Source organism: Mobula birostris, chromosome 16 (genome assembly GCF_030028105.1).
Source record: "Mobula birostris isolate sMobBir1 chromosome 16, sMobBir1.hap1, whole genome shotgun sequence".
NCBI classification, from domain to species: Eukaryota; Metazoa; Chordata; class Chondrichthyes; order Myliobatiformes; family Myliobatidae; genus Mobula; species Mobula birostris.
This window is the reverse complement of record NC_092385.1, coordinates 77,400,556-77,421,934: the sequence shown is the minus strand read 5'-3', so window position 1 is coordinate 77,421,934 and position 21,379 is coordinate 77,400,556. Positions and strand designations below refer to the sequence as shown.

The 21,379-nt window shown below is 42.8% G+C and overlaps 1 protein-coding gene across 1 annotated transcript in view; it reads right to left on the bottom strand.

Moving 5' to 3' along the window:
* The window catches only part of LOC140211249 (calcium/calmodulin-dependent protein kinase type 1-like), a 274,936-nt gene that overhangs the window by 50,252 nt on the left and 203,305 nt on the right, over nucleotides 1–21,379 (bottom strand). The window contains exon 4 of the mRNA XM_072280903.1: nucleotides 12,005–12,079. Within this exon, the coding sequence (XP_072137004.1) occupies nucleotides 12,005–12,079 (75 nt within the window). The remainder of the gene's footprint in view (nucleotides 1–12,004; nucleotides 12,080–21,379) is intronic.

Here is a 21,379-nt window from a genome sequence, read left to right as displayed (position 1 = left end):
CTCCCCTTTTCCTAATCGGCCACTATTCAGATAATAATCTGTTTTCCTATTTTTGCCACCAAAGTGGATAACTTCACATTTATCCACATTAAATTGCATCTGCCATGAATTTGCCCACTCACCCAACCTATCCAAGTCACCCTGCATCCTCTTAGCATCCTCCTCACAGCTAACACTGCCGCCCAGCTTCGTGTCATCCGCAAACTTGGAGATGCTGCATTTAATTCCCTCATCCAAGTCATTAATATATATTGTAAACAACTGGGGTCCCAGCACTGAGCCTTGCGGTACCCCACTAGTCACTGCCTGCCATTCTGATTATCATGTTTGCTGTTGTGTGCTGGGGCAGCAGGCTGAGGGAAGCAGACACCAACAGAATCAACAAACTCATTCGTAAGGCCAGTGAATTTGTGGGGATGGAACTGGACTCTCTGACGGTGGTGTCTGAAAAGAGGATGCTGTCCAAGTTGCATGCCATCTTGGACAATGTCTCCCATCCACTACATAAAGTATTGGTTGGGCACAGGAGTACATTCAGCCAGAGACTCATTCCACCGAGATACAACACAGAGCGTCATAGGAAGTCATTCCTGCCTGTGGCCATCAAACTTTACAACTCCTCCCTTGGAGGGTCAGACACCCTGAGCCAATAGGCTGGTCCTGGACTTATTTCCTGGCATAATTTACATATTACTCTTTAATTATTTATGGTTTTATTACTATTTATTATTTTTGGTGCAACGGTAACGAAAACCAATTTCCCCCAGGATCAATAAAGTATGACTATGACTACGACTATGTGTTGCAATGATTTTATACGTTCATACAGGGAAAATATGTGCTGTGTGTTTAATATCCAAACGTTACTTAAAATGCTATGATGTTATTGACTTACTTATATAACCATATAACAATTACAGCACGGAAACAGGCCATCTCTGCCCTTCTAGTCCGTGCCGAATGCTACTCTCACCTAGTCCCACCGACCTGCACTCAGCCCACAACCCTCCATTCCTTTCCTGTCCATATACCTGTCCAATTTAACTTTAAATGATAATATCGAACCTGCCTCGACCACTTCTACTGGAAGTTCGTTCAATACTTCAAGCTCCCCTGTCCTCCCCTGATAATTGACTTATCACTATATTCATGCGAGGAAAATTTGCTCTGTGTGTTTAATATTAAATTCGTTAGATAAACCCTTTTAGAAATGAAATTGAGTGTATTAGCCAGTTATCACCTATATTCCGGTCGTGATTAACACCACCCCGCCGAACAGAATCGCCAAAAACGATTTGCAGGAGAAATAATCGGCAGGTACACGCATGCGCACTGGTGCCAGCGCAAAGCTTCATGGTCATTGTAGTCTTTCTCTGGGTAAACACAACGTATTTGACTGCTACTCTTGTCCGTTGGCAACCCTATCCCCCCCCCGCCCCGGGTCGGCCGGTCCGCAAGAATATTGTCAATAATAAACCGGTCCGCAGTGCAAAAACGGTTGGGGACCCCTGATCTAGCCTACTTGGAGTCTATGATTCTTAACTTAAGGCTGTTATGGCCAAGTCAATAAACCATCAACACCATGCTATATCTGATCTGTCGTGCACTGCCAGAAAAAAGGTGGAAGCATTTGGAAATACTTCAAAAGATGTGTAGCTCAGGTGGTTGATGGTTGGGCTGCGTTGCTCTCCCAACTTGGCAATTTACTTACAGATGTTTCATCAGCATGCAAGGAGACGTTGTCAGTGTACTGTTGATTGTGCTGTGTCCTCCTAATTCTTGGCCTTGATATGCTTTTCAATCATCTGATTCGACATCATTCCAGAAACTCAGTTGTGATGTGGGGAGGAAATCTCATCGCTGATTGGCTGTATGGCTAACTTCCAGTATTGTGGTCTAGAATTTTGCCCACATTGGCTCATAGATAAAATCTACGTGTTTGTTTACAGAACTGTTTGCAGAAATACTCCCTCTCCTGTGCTCAGAATTCTCTCGCATGTCGCATGTGCGCTTGCACCATGACTTTCACTGACGCCCAGTCAAATCTGTGTCCCCCTCGATCTTCATGGGTAGAGAGGGGGACTTGGTCATGTCACTTTGCAGTCACTGATAATGTCTCCTCACGTGGTGATGAAACATTTACAAGCAAATTGCCGAAGGTGGAAGCATATTCATGAGGATCTTTTAAAAGAGAAATCAACCCATACTTGAAAAGGAAAAATATGCAGGGCTGCAGAAAATGAACAGGAGAGGAACGACTTCTTTTTCAAAATGCTCTCACAGACATAATGAATAAAATGAGCTCATTTTGCACCGTCCTGTGGCACTGAACTGTTCTATAATTCTGTAATGAAGATTATCTCAGGAGTATGTTAGATGTTCATGGGATACTCGTGGTGAGGAAGGAAACTGAACTGAATGCGGATGGGTAGTCTCTGAGCCTCCATTTCGTACCCAGTCACTGGCTCCAGTTTCTCCTCCTGAAGAACATTAAATTTAGGTTCTCTTTCCGTAGCAGCTGCGTAGCCTGCTGAGTATTTGCAGTCTATTTCTGCTTTATTGCTTCTTACGAGGATGCGTCGCACTGAATGCTACACTACCCACCACAGTTAGCGTAGTGGCTAGCGCTACACTATAACAGAATGGGGCATCCCACAGTTTGGAGTTCAATTCCAGCATCCTCCCCGGGAAGCACATGTGTTTTCCCCGGGTTCTCCAGCTTCCTCCCACAGTCCAGAGATGAACCAGGTAAATTAATTGTCCCAAGATTGGGTTCGGGTTAAATTGGGGTTGTCTAGGGTTACAAGGCTGGACGGGCATATCCCACACTATCTCCAAACAAAAATAAAAAATAAAGATTGTAACAATGATGAGTAAGCATCCAACTCCTTGAGCCTGCTGCAATGTTCATGAAGAGCGTGGCTAATCTTCCACCATAATACCATTTTCATCCCTTCACCCTGGTATCATCCACAGGTCAAATGATCTCAATGGCTAAGTTTCCACACCTCGCCTGGGGAGAGAATCCCAAAGATTCACAACTCTTTAGTGAAGAAATTTCACTTCACTTCAGGACCAGAGGGCATAGTCTCACAATAGATCAAAGATGAGGAGGACTTTCTTTCACCAGAGGGAGGTGAATCTGTGGAATTCATTGCCACAAATGGCTGTGGAGGCCAAGTCATTGGGTATATTTAAAGCATTGGTTGACAGGTTCTTGAGTAGGGGTGTCAATGGTTACGGGAAGAAGGCAGGAGAATGGGGTTGAGAGGGATAATAAATCAGCCGTGAAGGAATGGTGAAGCAAACTAGATGGGCTGAATGGCCTACTCCTATGCCTTATGGTCTAAATGGTTTACCACCTAATTCCAAGTCTTTGTTCATAAGTTCTAGACACCTGAGCCAGTGGAAACATCCTCATTTCATTCACTTTATTGAGTAAGAATTGTGTTATTTTCAATGCAATTATCTCCCAGTCTTCTGAACTCCAGAGAATGTCGAGTTCTCTTCTAAGCCTCCCAAAATCAGTTCACCGAACTCTCATTGCACTCCCTCAATGGTCAGCACACCTTTTCTCACATTAGAAGACCAAAACTGAACAAAATGCAATCAGTATAGTTTCACCAAAGCCAATCGCCCATTATTTGATTCCTGTCTTCTTCTCACAGACTCCTCTATCAATCCTACTTAAAACTAATGGCCTTTCAGTTTCATTAAATCAGACTGCAGTTAATTCACACACATGGGAACGGTGCTCACTTAGCTGAAGTAGACAGACTTGATTAAATTATTAAAGGCCGATTAATGGCTTATCCTTGATCCTACCTTCCACCTACTTTCATAATTTAGTCAATAAAATCACTTAAAGCCCAAATTCACATGTCATTTACTTAATGTGAACAAGTCAGCAAATTAATCTCTGCCATGAGTGGCGGGAGATAGGCCAGGGACTTAAGGGAGAGATGAAATGTGGTAAACAGTGTAATATCACAGACAAGGTGCAATGTTTACCACAAGTATGGAGAACAATGATTACAAAGTGATTCGCCTGTATAAAAGCCAACCCACACATGAAGTCATCAAAGTATCTACAGGAGTTATTTTAGCCCTGGAACTTCGCTTGTATCAAGTGACTGTAAGAAGGCCTCACTTTTATTAATAAGTGGAACCAAGTAAAAAATGATTGCTTTTTATGTAAGGCAGTAGGTGTACCAGTATCTCACAGAACAACACCACCCTGCATGAATCGTATAGCTCCCTTCATTAACAGTCAACAACCTTCCTCTCTCCATGAACACACTAGGATTCCCTGATCCCTCCCAATCTGAGTTAGCAATCCAAACAACAATCATCTTGGACCAAAAGAATTTCACAAAAGGTTAACACCATGGTACAAGGCCATTCAGCCTTTTCAGTCCATGCTAGCTCTTGATAAACACGATGCTACTGGTCGTCCATGCCAGAACTTACTTGTTACCTTCCATATTTTCTTTGAACAGAAGTGATTCTCCTCAACCGTTGATTCTTTTGCTCAAAGGGTTTAATCTGCGGTATATGGTTCAGAACCCTTCCACAAATGGGAACAATTTTACCCATCTACTCAGTCTAGACCACCCATTGCCTTGAATTTCTTCCCCTCTAAACCTTCCCTGCTCCTGTGAGAGCCATACCAGTCTCAATAGCCTTGACCCGTAAGCCCTCACATCCAGAACCATGATGATAAGTCTTCTCTGCTATCTTTCCAAGTGCTTCCTAAGGCTCCCTGTTGCAATCAAAGCAGTTTCATAAACATTCGTCATGGCTTTTTCACTCTGCTACATCTGCACCTCACTTCATGTGGCCCACAGTCCTCAATGAGTTGCCCTACCTGTCCTATACCCAACCAAGCAGTCAGCAAATTGCTGCTTCCGTGAGCTCTGCTTTAAAATTGTACCCTGTTGTCACTTTTTGTGCTTCCTATCAATATACAAGGCTTTCCACTTTCCTGGGTTACATTTCATCTACTCCTTACCTACTAGTGCCTGGAATTAAAAAGTTAGTTAACCATCTAGAACAGCTTTGAAGAAAACAGATCTGGTCGACTAGTATCACCTAGTGATCTTGGTCACTAATAGGCTCTACAACAGGTAGTGAAAATTGCCCCACACATCACTGGCCCGACCCTGCCCTCCACCAAGGACAGATATACAGAAAAGGTGCCAGAAAAGGGTCAGTTAAATCATGAAGGATCCCACCCACCCCACTCATGGACGTCCTGTCCCACTCCTATCAGGGAGGCGGCTACGTAGCATCTACACCAAGATCACCAGAGTTAAAAATAGTTACTTTCCACAAGCAGTAAAGCTGATCAATATCTCCACTCACTAACTCACCACTGCTTTATTATTTCCCATCAGTCACCTTATGTACAGTCTAACATCACCTTATAAGCTATCTTATGTATCTATATTTATTGCTTTTTTTATTATTGTTGTTTATCTTTTATGGGTTTTAGTGCTACATCAGATTCGGAGTAACAATTATTTTGTTCTTCTTTACACTTGAGTACTGGAAATTACATTAAACAATTTTGAATCTTGAATCTTTCAAGAAATTTGCCATTCATAACACATGTAACTGTAGACCCATCAAAAGGGCTTGCTCTTAAAAAAGCTTTTTGAAAAGGTCTAGTGAACTATGTGGTTTAGGAATAAATAGAATCAGAACACAGTTCAGATCTAGAAAAATGCATGACGGAGAAAAATAATTTATTCTTAGTTCAAAAGATTTTGCATCACATCTTGTGCTTTTGTCTCAATCAATACCATCCAAAAAATTCACATTCTTCAAAGTTCTTTTGTGTGCTTAAGAGAGCTGTTTCTCTCTCCTTGGGTTACAACGCCTCAGTGTTTCAGACCTGACGAATTTGCGCTACCTCACCACGAGAAGTCATTTAAAGGGTTAATCCCTTGAGGGATTACAAGGTTCCACTGGAGAAGAAACAAAGTTTGATGAGCTGGCTCCCCATGAATCTATGAAAGGTTTAAGAATGAAATAATCTTATTTGGGGTAGAAGTTGTAGTTTTTTTATGAAATATCTTAGCAAAACATTCAACAGTCAGTTCTGCTTAGTCACGCAAGGCACATATCTCAGACGTCAGCACGTACAGTATGAGCCATCTACAGCTTGCTCTCCCACACTGTAATTAATTGTTAACAACATTCACAAGTGACATAGGTCACAGATTCCAACTTCCTCCCCGTGGAGCAGCACATAAAAAGATGACATCGACCCTCACCACCCAACCCACACACACCTCCAATGTGAACAAACAGCCCATGAATACTGGAGATCAGAGGCATCACAGCTCTTCATTCTATTCACACTATTCTGCACTCAGTATCAATGCAAATTAGTTCTTTTGGAACTCTCGCTGGATGCATTGGTTATTGATTTTTAAAAAGTCAATGATTTTGCAAAATTTAAACCAAGCACATTAATAATGAAAAAGAATCTGCAGTGAGAAACACAAAATGCAACACATTTCAACCAAGGAGAGCATGATACAAAAAACATTCACTCAGTGCTACTTTATCAGACACCTCCTGTACACGATAGAGGCCACTGAATATATGTTTGTGGTCACCTGCTGCTGTAGCCCATCCGCTTCAAGGCTCTACATGCGTGTCCAGAGATGCTTTTCTGCACACCACTGTTGTAATGGGTTTGAGCTGCTGTCACCTTCCTGTTCGTGTAAACCAGTCTGGCCATTCTCCTCTCACCTCTCTCGTTAAGGTTCTGTTTTTGCCCACAGACCTATCACCCACCAGATGTTTTTTTGTTTCTCACCATTCTCTGTACACACTAGAGACAGATGTACATGACAATCCCAGGAGATCAGCAGCTTCTGAGATACTCGAAGCAACCCATCTGGCCCAATCATTCCATGGTCAAAGCCACTTGTTCACATATCTTTCTAATGCTTTTATGCATTGAGTTGCTGGCACGTGATTGGCTCATTAGATATCTGCATTAACAAGCAGGTGTACCTAATAAAGTGGCTACTGAAAGCATTAGGGACATAAAAGTCACTTGATTGCACAAGAGAAGTTTCAAGACTCAACATATAGGTAACAACAACTGAATTTGTAGCCTGTGGAAAAGGGCAGATACCCTTGAAAGTTGTAGATTCGGCCATTGCGATTATGCTCCTGTGCCAGGGATGAAAAGTGACAGGGACTGGTTGAGGCTGGCTGGTTCGATGAGTGAACAAGGACTGTGGATGAGAACTGGGTTAAGTATGCTGCAGGCGATGAGTCCAGCAGATGAATCCTGTCAGCTGAGTGGAGATGAGGAGGTGCCTGGGAGGCCTGGGAGGTGTCAGCAGGAAGCAGGAGTAGGCTGACACTGCTCTTTCTGCTAGAGCTACTGTGAACTATGACCTGTGCCAACAAGTGGCATTCAAGTTGACACAATGCCATGAAATAAATTCCAGCTTCAGCAAAGCTCGTTGTCACCGTGATACTTCCTTCAAACACGGAGCTGGTGCTAATGCAAGACAGAAAAATATTTCAATGATTTAAGGTTGTACAGAGAGCTTTTGGCACATTGGTCTTCATAATCAAAGTCCTGATCACCGGAGTTGGAATGTTTTGTTGAAGTTGCAGAAAACATTGGTGAGGACTATTTCAGAGTACTGTGTGCAGTTCTTGTTACCTTCTGACAGGAAAGATATTAATAAGATTCAGAAAATGAAGACAAAACTTACAAGGATATTGCCAGGGACTTGGGGAAAGGTTGAATGGGTTTGGACTTTATTCCTAACTTTAATTAATGCAAGTGATTCTCCTGGAGGAGAGATTCAATAGTGGTTTATAAAATTATGAGAGATGTTGATAAGGTAAAAGCAAGCAGGCTTTTTCCACTGATGTTGGGTGAGACTAAAACTAGAGATCATAGATTAAGGGTGAAAGGTCATATTGATATCTAAAACTTTGACAAACTTCTCTAGGTATGTGATGGAGAGTATATTAACTGGCTGCATCACAGCCTAGTATGGAAACACCAACGCCCTTGAGTGGAAAATCCTACAAAAAATAGTGGATATTCCCAGTCTATCATTGGTAAAATCCACCCCACTACTGAGCACATCAACATGAAACGTTGTCACAGGAAAACAGTATCCATCATCCGGGACTCTCACCACCCAGGACATGTTCTCTTCTTGCTGCCGCCATCAGGAAGAAGGCACAGTACTCAACACTACCAAGTTCAGGAACAGTTATTGCCTTTCAACCATTGGGCTCTTGAACCAAAGGGGATAATTTCACTCAACTTCACTTTCCATCAATGAAGTGTTCCCACAGCCTACTGACTCGCTTTCAAGAACTCTTCATCTCATGTTCTTGATATTTATTGCTTATTTATTTATTATTATTATTATCTATTTATTTTTGTTGTCTTTCGCACGCTGGTTGAATGCGGTCTTTCATTGTTTCTGTTAAGGTTATTATTCTATGACGGATTTATTGAGTATGCCCAAAACAATATGAATCTCAGGGTTGTAGATGGTGACATGTATGTGCTTTGATAATAAATTTACTTTGAACTTTGAAAGGTGAGATATTTAAGGGGGATCTGAGAGGAAATTTCTCCCCTCAGATAGAGGTGACAGTTTGCTAGTGGAAGTGACGGACACAGAATTGATTTCAACATTTAGAAACATAGAAACATTGAAAACCTACGGGCCCTTCGGCTCACAATGCTGTGCTGAACATGTACTTACTTTAGAAACTACCTAGGGTTACCTATAGCCCTCTATTTTTCTAAGCTCCATGTACCTGTCCAGGAGACCCTTAAAAGACCCTATTATATCTGCCTCCACCACCATTGCCAGCAGCCCATTCTATGCACTCACCATTCTCTATATAAAAAGCTTACCCCTGACATCTCCTCTGTACCTACTTTCAAGCACTTTAGAACCATGCCCTCTCGTGCTAGCTATTTCAGCCCTGAGAAAAAACCTCTGACTATCCACACGATCAATGCCTCTCATTATCTTATACAGCTCTATCAGGTCACCTCTCATCCTCCACCGCTCCAAGGAGAAAAGGCCAAGTTCACTCAACTTATTCTCATAAGGCATTCTCCCCAATCCAGGCAACATTTTCATAAATCTGCTCTGCATCCTTTCTATAGTTTCCACATCCTTCCTGCAGTGAGATGACAAGAACTGAGCACAGTACTCCAAGTGGGGTCTGACCAGGGACCTATATAGCTGTCACATTACTTCTCGGCTCTTAAACTCAATCCCACGGTTGATGAAGGCCAATGCACCGTACACCTTCTTAACCACAGAGTCAACCTGCACAGCTTTGAGTGTCCTATGGACTCGGACCCCAAGATCCCTCTGATCCTCCACACTGCCAAGAGTCTTACCATTAATACTATATTCTGTCATCATATTTGACCTACCAAAATGAACCACCTTACACTTACCTGGGTTGAACTCCATCTGTCACTTCTCAGCCCAGTTTTGCATCCTATTGATGTCCCGCTGTAACCTCTGACAGCCCTCCACACTATCCACAACACCTCCAACCTTTGTGTCATCAGCAAATTTACTAACCCGTCCATCCACTTCCTCACCCAGGTCATTTATAAAAATCATGAAGGGGTCCCAGAACAGATCCCTGAGGCACACCACTGGTCACCGACCTCCATGCAGAATATGACCCGTCTACAACCGCTCTTTGCCTTCTGTGGGCAAGCCAGTTCTGGATCCACAAAGCAATGTCCCCTTGGATCCCATGTCTCCTTACTTTCTCAATAAGCCTTGCATGGGGTACCTTATCAAATGCCTTGCTGAAATCCATATACACTACATCTACTGCTCTTCCTTCATCAATGTGTTTAGTTATAAGTAGCATAGATGAGTACGTGCATGGGAGGTGTATGACGTGCTATGGTGCAGGTGCGGGTCACCGGGACGAGACAGAGTAACAGTTTGGCATGGATTATCGGGCCAGAAAGACTGTTCCTGTGCTGCATTTCCCTGTGCCTCTGTGGCTCCATGAGAACATCCATCCACAGACAGACTGTCGTGATGCATACCGCAGACTTTACATCAGCCTGACCAGTAATCCAGTTTGAACAGATTACACACTAGGCATACAGTAATTCATTGCTATTGTCCTGTGAAGTGTTGATACATGCAATAGATATTCTGCACTGGATGGAGAGTTACATTTACAATATTGAGGATATACTGTATACAAAGGCAGCTTGACATACAAACATAGCAACCAGGAACAGGAATTGTCCATCAAGTCCTGTCAAGAATCTACCTAACTCATCTTTTAAGTTATTGAAAATCCTTGTTATGACCACCTTACGAAGATGAGTGCAGTAAGGACACACAACCCTCTGAGACAAATGTTCACTTCGAGTCTGATCTAAGATGGGGTCTACAACTTCTGGATTCTTGCATAAGGAAATATCCCCTTCACATCCACCCTGAGATTAGCTTTATTTGTCACATGTACATGAAAACATACAGTGATTTTTGCCATTTTGAGTCAAATCAAATCAGCGAAGATTGTGCTAGGCAGCGAGCAAATGTCGTCACATGTCTGGTGCCAACATAGCTTGCCCATAACTCACTAATCTTGACTGTACACCTTTAGATTGTGGGAGGAAACTGGAGCCCCTGGAGGAAACCCACGTAGTCACAGGGAGAACGTTGTTACGTACCCCGTAACTGGGTTGCCAAACCAGCAGAAATGGATCACTCAGTTGGAGTCTGGATTACTAGAACCAAGAAAGTTTTATTAAAGAAACAAGCAACACAGTAATCGAAAGGATAATAAATGCAACAGTTCAGCAATGATAAACACACATGTGCACAGAATTAAGATAACAGCATCAATCAAGCTCTATCGTTGTCTAGGGGTAAATGACCAATTTCAAAGTGATGCAAAGTTCAGTTCAATTTAGTTCAGTTCGCAGTAATCGTTGCCATGGCGATGGACAACGTGGGGGGAGGGAGAAAGAGAACGAGAACGAATGATCATTCCAAAATGGCTTCCACTCACAGACCGGAGATATTGCTCCCAAGCAGCTTTCGGGGCGGGTCCTTTGTGATGTCACCAGAGGTCACCGACTGTGACCCCTCCTCCAGATGCGGTCGATCCTCTGCAGTGAACCCGGCACCCAGCAAGGGCGGACACACACCGGGTTCCCGCTGATTGTACCTTTCCACCCTGTGCGTCTAAGGCTGATCCCGCGATCAGCCGTCCAAGAGCTTCCCACCGACTTGGGAGAGGAGCACCGCTTCCAGGGTCTCGTTACCTCGAGTGTCATGTGTGTCCTGCCTTAGCGAACCTGTCCCTTTTTATCCCCCTGCTGGGGTATCGCCTGTCCATCACTTCAAACAGTTCAGGGTTCAAAGGGGGAGCCGCTCTTGACAATACCCAGACTGATGGCTCCTTCATTAACACCTCCACATGCTGCTTCATTGTGCCTTATCTCTCCCTCCCCTGAGGACAGGTGGCAGACCAACTGCTGATGCCACTGATGCTAGCCCAGGCCAGCAAACATCTTAATTTATGTGTATTCTCGTCACAACGTATAAACACCTTACAGACAATGGTGGGAATCCAACCCCAATCTTATGGACAACAGCGGGAATTGAACTTCAATTTTACGGATAGTGGTGGGAATCGAACCTAGATTTTATAGCTGGCTGCTGTAAAGTGTTGCTCAGAATCTTATTCTTTTCAATCAAGTCACCACTCGGTTTTCTGATCCCCAGGAGATACAAACCTGGCCTGTAACTGACACTGATTGTGAGTTACAGCTGTTTAAGCATGTTTCCCATGCTGAATGCATGCTTAAAAGGCCAGGAGAATTATGGATGTATGACTGGGCCTGTGTCCATTAGAACATTAACTGCAAATACGCACTCCTGTAATAACCATAACTATATTATCGTGTAGTGAAATGAAATGTGCAATCGATACTTACAGCTGCATCACCAAATAGAGGTGTGTCGGGCTCTCGTAAATGTCTTCCAGAGACACAATGTTTGGGTGTTTAATTCTAAAAGAAATAAAGTGATTTAATTAGAGGTTATCCATTTTCACAGAGTCCAAAGACCAAGTTCAAGCAATTGTATGCTGTTTCTATTCTATTCCCACACTCTATTGTAAGCACTGGGAGACTCTAAGTGTTGTTCGTAACTTCCTGTAGCTGGCAAAACTGCAGAAACTGAGGAAAGCCCCAGTTAAGTGTGGAAGGAAGGAAACAGGGAGTACAGGGAGTCCACCAGATTGTGGTCTGAGGTGCTGACACGGAATACAATTATTAAACACTGCATTCACAACTATATGGTTTTGAAAATTTAAAATTAACTTGAAGCTTAGAGGCAGAAACTTATCACAAACACAAGAGAATCTGCAGATGCTGAGAATCCGAGCGACACACAGAAAATGCTGGAGGAACTCAGCAGGCCGGGCAGCATGTATAGAAAAGAGTAAAAGGTCTCGGCCCCAAACGACGACCATCAACTCTTATCTATAGATGCTGCCTGGCCTGCTGAGTTCTTCTGGTATTTTGTGTGTGTTGGCAAAAACTTATCTTTGGTTCATTACAGTAAAGTGAAGGTTACCGCGTCAACCAGCTGCTTTATGCCCTTTCTAACATTCCATTCCACTGAGGTCAAAGGCAATCAATAAAGCCAAATATAAAGAGCGAGTTGGAACAGGTGGTAAACATTACAGCTCCCATTTACTGCTGTGGCCAATTATATCTCCTTTGATCTCTATTACAGGTCTCTTTCATCCGTTTTCAGACATTGCATTCCACTCCCCATTACACAGCCAATTAAAAACAAGAGTATCACTGCTGCAGCTGTCTATTAAGATTTTCTTTGAAAGTCATTTTATTTCTAATCCCTCTTTATTTTCTCTTCTGCTACTATTTCCACTTTTGCATTATCACTGCTGATGTGTGCAGGGGAAAGAAGTATGTCTTTGGCAAGAATCTGAAGCAAAAGAATGGCAGAAGGAAATCCTCTCAAAAAATCGACATAGAAAGAGTTAATTTTTTTTACAGCAAATAAACAGCATGCCATACTGACTCACAGATCCTGCAGCTTTAAATCATCTGACTGCTGACACCTTCCTACGCAAAAATGAAGTCCGCAATTATAATTATTACTAATCCGGCAAAGAAACAGAACAGAAGTGAATCTTTGCCATAGTATGAAGGGAATTAACAATCAAGTTCTTTCTGTGGCCTTGGAACTGAATGTGTGTGCAATACAGTAGCCAACACTGGATCAACCATGTTGTTTTCGAAGTTCCACGAGTTACCATTACATTTTAGCACCATGGATCAATAAAAAAATTCTTGACTGTAGCTGTTAGCGTGACATTATGACAGCTCGGGGCATTGGAGTTCGGGGTTCAATTACGACATCATCTGTAAGGGGTTTGTACATTCTGGCCGTGGAGTGCGTTTTGTCTGAGTGCTTCAGTATCCTTAAGCTAGGGTTAAATTGGGGGGCGCTGGGCCGTGTGTCTCGAGGGGCTGAAAAACCTATTCTGTGCAGCATCTCAATAAATGAATAAATAAACGATCAGCTTTCATTCATCATCAGCTGAGCACATAGAACATGGACAACAATTGTTACTTTAAGGCTGTCTGCCCTTTGCGGAATGTGTCATGTGACTAACTGCTCTCCGGGCTCCAAGAATGGGTGTAGAACGATGTGGCGTGGAAGACGGCCACAGGAGAAATGACAATATTAAAAACAGAAAAAGCTCGCAACACTCAGCAGGTCAGGCAGCATCTGAGGAGAAGGAGGAAAACAGTTAATGAGTCGAACTGAAGCTACTTCGTCAGAACTGGGGTAGAGAAAATAATAAGTTAGTTTTAAACATTGGGGGCCCCTGTTTTAAGTGGTGGGTAGATGAAACTATAAGGGCTGTCTCTGACGGGGTGAAGCCAAGATTACTATGAGATAAACTGGAGGTGGAATCACACAGCTGATAGATTAATGAGGGCAGCTAGGGAAAAGAGAAAAGGAGGGGGAGAGGAGGAGAGTGGGGAGGGAGCAAGGAGGGTGCAGGAGAGATAGAGATAGAACGAGAGAGAGAGAAAGTGAGTGTGCAAGCATAAACAAAACAACATAAAATATTTAAAGTAAAGAGAGCTAGAGTGAGAGAGAGAGAGACATAAGAGAAAGTAAGTACAATGCAGAGCTGGAGAAATATCCAGCAGGTTAAACCATGCTGTCAGAGAGAGAAACACCCAGCCAACGTTTATGGTGGATAGTTGGCCTCTTCTGATACAGGTTGATAATGCATCTAGAAAGGTGAGATGCTGTTTCTCAAGCTTGAGCTGGGCCCTTCAAAGGCTTTGAAGGACGCCATGGGAAGATGGTTCAGATTGCGACAGGAATGAAGAAATAAAGTAGCTGCCAACAGGAATTTCGGGGTCACTCCTTCAGGCTGAATGTAGGTACTCTGCTAAGCAACTACCCAATCCCTGGTTTCTCCCGCACAGAGATGACCACATTGTAAACACCAAATGCAGTTCATGAGATTGGAAGAAGTTCAAGTGAATCATTGCACCACGAGGAAACAGTCTTCAGGTTCCTTGGTGGTGCAAAGAGAAGTCAAAAAGGTAACAGAACAAGTAGCATGTGAAAGTGCTGTGAGGAAGGTGAGAAAGTGCTGGTGGAGAGATGGAAGAACAAGCTGGGACTCAGAACAGGATATTGCCACTTCAGGATGCTGAAAGGAATGGGCAGAGCAGATGTGACTGCAGGTAGACTTTCATTAAAGTTAGTTGAAAAACAACTTGATTTCTCTCTTTCCAAATTCAGATGACAGGTCTTTGACGTGAAGGCTGCTTCTTTTCTCACAGATTCTGCCTGACCTGCTGAGCGTTTGCGACATTTTTCATTTTTAAGTGAAATTTCCAGCATCAGTAGTTTTCTGATTTTCATTCATATTAAGAACAATCCTTGATAATTTAATTAATAAAATATCTTTGTGGATAAGTTACTACCAATTTTACAGTATCTTAGAGAGATATTAAAGTCAGATATTGGAGGTAACTCAGAAAGTGTTTAGATTTTATTTATATATTTGATTATTTCGTGCTGTAGCATGGAGTAGGTCTTTCTAACCCTTTGCCCCAGGCCCCAGCAACCCCTGACAAACCCAACTGTGGCTCAATTTACAATGACCAATTAATCTACCCGAGACGTCTTTGGACTGTGGGATGAAACTGGAGCACCTGGAGACAACCCACACATTCCATGGAGAGGATGTATGGAGAATGGCACTGGAGTGGGGCTCTGGACTGCGGAACTCCCCGAGCTGTGGTAGTGCCGTGCTGACTGTTGCACTACTATGGTACCATTATTCAGAGATACAGCGCCGGACAGGCCCCAGCCCAGCAACCTGCCTATTTAGTACTAGCCTAATCACCGGACAATTTGCAGTGACCAATCAGTGTGTGACAGGAAACCAGAGCACCCATGTAGTTCACAGAGACAACGTACAAACTTCTTACAGATGCACTGGAAATGAACTCTGAACTCCAGAAAGCATCATGCTAGCCACTGTATGGTGTATTGGAATTTGAATTTTTGATTTCCTTCATCAGTAATTTGTTGATTTTTAAAATATTACAGATGTGTTTCAGTGTACAAAAGCTTTAACAGCTATGATGACACCATTTTTACATTCAATTAAAAGGTTAACATCAGTTTCCTGTAACAGTACAATCACCAACAATCAAAGACAATAATAATACTTAAAATGAATACTCCAGTGAACAATCTATACTGTTGGTTGTCAATAATTCATCTGTGAATCAAAAGAAAAATGCCTTAATCTGTGAAAGAATTCTCTGCAGAAAATGACTTTCTACTCCTTTTGAAGTTGTCTGAGAAAAATGCTAGAGGTGTTAGGCATCAGATATGAACATTTTGCTGGCAGAAGCGATCCACTTAGGTGAGCATTTGATTAATATTTTACCTACTTTGACACAACACTGGGGGCTGAATTCCCTGGCCCTGTACTATACCTTTCTGTGTTCTATGTTCAATGGTTCTTGCTAGAAACCACTGCCTCTGCCAATCCACGAAGCCTCCCTGCTGTCAGAGGTGAGACAGGTGTGGGAGGCACAGAACCTGTGGTTGAAACCAAACACACCGGCACGTTTCCAAAGTCTGCCACAATCCCAAAACATCGCTCAGTGCTCATCTTGACAGTACGTCCAATTACTGTGGAACAAAGTCACAGTGTAGTAAAGGGAATTACAGAGGCATGAGAAAAGAGCTGGCTGAGGTTGATTGGAAAGGGGCAGTAACTGGGGGCAATTAGGAAGATGTATCCTAAAGAAGAAGTAGTTTTTAAACAGAGGTGACACAACCATAGCTGACAAGGGAAGTCAAATCCAACATAAAAGCTAAAGAAAGGGTATATTGTAGAGCAAAAATTAGTGGGAAGTTAGTGGATTGGGAAGCTTTTAAAAACCAATAGAAGGCAACTAAAAAAGCCATAAGGAGGGAAAAGGCAAAATATGAAGGTAAGCTAGCCAATAATACCAAAGTGCATACCAAAGGATTTTTAAGATATATAAAGAGTAAAAGAAAGGTGAGAGTTGATATCTGACCACTGGAAAATGATACTGAAGAAATAATAAAGAGGGACAAGGAAGTAAGTACTTTGCATCTATCTTCACTGAGGAAGACATTAGCAGTAAGATGTAAGTTCGAGAGGGTCAGGAGGCAGAAGTGAGTACAATTGCAATTACAAGGGAGAAGGTTCAAAGTTCAAAGTAAATTTATTAGCAAAGTGCACATATATCATCACATACAACCCTGAGGTTCCTTTTCTTGCAGGCGATCAATGGAAGACCAAACCAGCTTGCAAAAGTTAACAACCTATGCCAATACAAAAGATAAAGAAAGAATAGTAATAAGTAAATGAGCAATAAATATTGAGAACTTGAGATGAAGAGTCTTTGAAAGTGAGTCCATGGGTTTTGGGAATACTTCAATGATGAGGCAGGTGAAATCAAATAAAGTTGCATGCAGCCTGGTACAGCTCTTCCGATCTATTCTTACTTTCTTCTTACTTTTTAATTTACGTTATTTTTTGTAGTTTTTTTCTCACGGTAACACGTCGAAGCTGCACCCTCTCTAACATGCTGGTAGAGAGAGTTTTATTTGGGTTTTCTTTAGCGTTGGAAATGGTTACATCCCGACACGCGGGACGGAAGCAAGGTCGCATTGTGTATTTCACGGACCAGCAAAGACCGGCCGGCTTAGCGAACAGAGCGGTGGACACTCTTGCTGAAATCCAGAGAAAAACACACAGAGAGGGATCACAAAACCGAGGAAAGAGGACCGGGTCGAGACAACAGAGACTTTTGGAGAAGAGGAGTTCAGTGGGTAATACCGTTCCGACTGACCGGAAGTGCACTGACAGCGGTAAGCGTAAAGGAGTTGGGTGCTTACTGTTCTGGCTAACAACGGATGGTGCAATCTGGGGCATATTATGACCGAGGAACGTGTTTGCCGACTGGATATTGAACTTTTTACTGTTGGACTTCAGCCACGTTCCACCGTGATACAATACTTGGCGGCACGGGAGGTCGTTCCTGCCTGTGGCCATCGAACGTGCAGCTCCTCCTGTGGAGGGTCAGACACCCTGAGCCAATAGACTGGTCCTGGACTTATTTTCCATCCGGCATAGTTTGCATTTTGTTGTTTGATTGTTTGTGGTTTTTATATTGCTATATTTATGCTCTATTCTCGGTTGGTGCGGCTGTAACGAAACCCAATTTCCCTCGGGATTAATAAAGTATATCTATCTATCTATCTATCTATCTATCTAAGTTATCCACTTTGTCTAAAGAGCCTGATGGTTGAGGGGTACTAACTGTTCCTGAACCTGATGGTGAGAGTCCTGAGGCTCCTGTACCTTCTTCCTGATGGCAGCGGTGAGGAGAGAGCATGTCCTGTGTGGTGGGGATCCCTGATGATGGAAACTGTTTTCCTGCGGTAATGTTTCATGTAGATGTGCTAAATGGTGGGGAGGGATTTACTTGTGATGGACTGGGTCATATCCACTCCTTTTTGTAGGATTCTCTGTTTTAAGGACATTAGTGTTTCCATAGCAGGCCATGATATAGCCAGTCAATGTACTCTCCACCACACAACTATTGAAGTTCCTCAAAGTTTTAGATGTTACATCGAATCTTCGCAAACTCCTAAGGAAGTAAAGGTGCTGCTGTGCTTCCTTCGTAATTACATTTATTTGCTGCCCAGGACAGGCCCTGTGAAATGATAAACCAAAGAAAATGAAAGTCGATGACCTTCTCCACCCCCATCCTCCAATGAGGACTGAGTTATGGACCTCTGGTCCCTCCTCCTGGAGTCAATAAACAGCTTCTTTGTCTTGCTGACATTGGGTGAAAGGTGGTTGCTGTGGCAGCACTCAGACAGATTTTCAATCTCCCTCCTATATGCTGATTCGTCGCCACCTTTGACTCAGTCAACAACAGTGGAGTCTTCAGCAAAGTTAAACATGGCATTGGAGCTGTACTTAGTGACACAGTCATGTCTAAAGAGAGAAGAGCAAGGGGTAAGTGCTCAGCCTTGTGGTGCCCCTGTGCTGATGGAGATCATGAAGGAGATGTTGTTGCCAATCCGAAGAGTCTACTAGTGAAGAAATCGAACATCCAATTCCACAACGAGTTATTGAGGCCTAGGTCTTAAAGCTTATTGATTAGTTTTGAGGGGATGTTCTTACTAAATGCCAAGCTGTAGTCAATTGACTGTTGAGATGTTCCAGGATTGATTGAAGAGCCAATGAGATGACATCTGCTGTGGACCTGTTGCTCCAGTAAGCAAGATGGAGCAAATCCAAGTTGCTTCTCAGGCTGAAGGTGCTTGGGAAGCTGAAAGATCTGAAGGTAATAGGTTACCTGGACCAAATGGACTACACCCTAGGGTTCTGAAGGAGGTTGCTGAGTAGTGTGGAGGTATTATTAATGATCATTCAAGAATCAATAGATTCTGGCATGGTTCCAGAGAACCGGGAAATTGCAAAAATCACTGCATTCTTCAAGATGGGAGAGAAGCAGAAGAAAGGAAATTCTAGGCCAGTTAGCCGGACCTCAGTGGTCGGGAAGATGTGAGGTTTTGGGGCCCTTGGAGGCAGATGACAAAATAGGCTGTCAGCATCATTTTCTTCAGGAAAAATCTTGCCTGACAAATCAGTTGGAAGACTTTGAGGAAATAACAAGCAAGATAGACAACGGAGAATAAGTGGATGCTACAAACTTGGATTTTCAGAAGGCCTTTGACAAGTTGCCACACACGAGGTTGCTTAGCAGGATAAGAGCCCATGGTATGACAGGAAAGATACTAGCACGGACAGAACATTGGCTTATTGGCAGGAGGCAAGGAGTGGGAAGAAAGGGTGTGTTTTCTGATTGGCAGCATGGAGTTCTACATCGGTCAGTGTTGAGAACGCTTCTGTTCGCATTATATGTAAATGATTTGGATGAAGGAATTGATGGTTTTGCCGATGATACGGTTAGGTGGAGGGGCGGGTAGATTTGAAGAAGCAGGAGACTGCAGAAGGACTTAGACAGATGAGGAGAAAGGGCAAAGAAATGGCAGATGGTATGTGGTGTCAGGAAGTATATGGTCGTGCACTCTGGTAGAAGGAATAAACGCATATACTTAGTGATGCCCACAATGTCATACCTGCTAATCTCCAACTACCATATAAGATTATCTACCTTTCTCTATATACTGCATGCAAACAAGTTCAAAGAATGCTGCTTTGTTGAATACAGCCAGATAACTTCATCCATGGTATGGAACGTTCTCCTGCCTTCTCCCCATAACCTGTCATGTCCAGACTAATCAATAACCTATCGACCTCCACCTTAAATACTGTACACCCAATGACCAGGCTTTCGCAGCTGTCTGGCTAAAGGAATTCTTCCTAATCTCCATTCTAAATGGACATCCCTCTATTCTGAAGCTGTGCCCTCTGGTCCAAGACTTGCCCACAAAAGGAAACATCCTCTCCACATCCTCACTATATAGGAAACATCCTCAGTATATAGGCCTTTCAGCATTCGATAGGTTCAAATGTGGCATATAAATTTCAATGGGAAATAGAAATAGGCATGTAATAAGGGCAATGTTAGGACAAGGTAGTGTTGAGGAAGCAGGAAATCTGGAGAAGGGTTTGGACAGATTGGGGTGGAACACAGTGTAGGGAGGTGTATGGTCGTGCAGTGTGACAGGAGTAAAGACACACACTATTTTCTAAATGAGGATAAAATTCAAAAATCAGAGGTGCCAAGGAACTTGGGAGATCTGGTGCAGGAGTCCCTAAAGGTTAACTTGCAGGTTGAATCAATGGTAGGGAAGGCAAATGCAATGTTAGCATTCATTTTGAGAGCACTAAAATATAAGAGCAAGGATGGGATGCTGGGGCTTTATAAGGCACTGATGGGGCCTCACCTTGAGTATCGTGAGCAGTTTTTGGCCCCTCAGCTAAGAAAAGATGTGCTGGCATGGAGAAGGGTACATAAGATGTGCTGGCATATGTATATCTTGGCTGTTCTGACTGGACTAGCCAGTGTAATTAGACACTTACTGAAGGCACATCTCAAATCTACATTCAGTAATTGAAATGAAGTATTAGCAATTATTAGCTGGAGAGTACTGTACTACATGATACAAGTTTTACAAATGTCCTAATTGCTTCCTATCCTGAAGCATCGACTGTTTATTCCCCTGCATAGGCGCTACCTGACCTGCGGAGTTCCTCCAGCATTTTGTATGCATTGCTCAGAGAATCTTGTGTTTAGGAATTGAATATTTGGTGCTTCCTGTGCAACTCGTCACTTCATTTGTTCTCCCAATTGCTGGGCATAACTGAACACTTACCAGCTAACATTTCAAAACTGACTTTCACCCAGAGGTATAATCCATCAGGCTAATATAAAACAGGGCAATTACTAAAGTAATCTGACACCCATATTCCATCAATATAATCCCAATTAAAAATAATGTTGCATTGATTTACATTCAAATGAAATTATTTTTTTATTTACAGATACAGCACGGGATGGATGGGCCCTTCTGGCAAACCCAGATTTAACCCTAGTCTAATCACAGAACAATTTACAATAACCAATTAACCTATTGAGTCTTTGGACTCAGGAAAGCGGAGCACCAAGAGAAAACCTACTCATTCCATGGGAAGGACGTACAGACCATAGATTACATAATGATATACAATCGTTAATTTTCATTTCTGTTCATTCTTATTTACAATGATAGGTAAT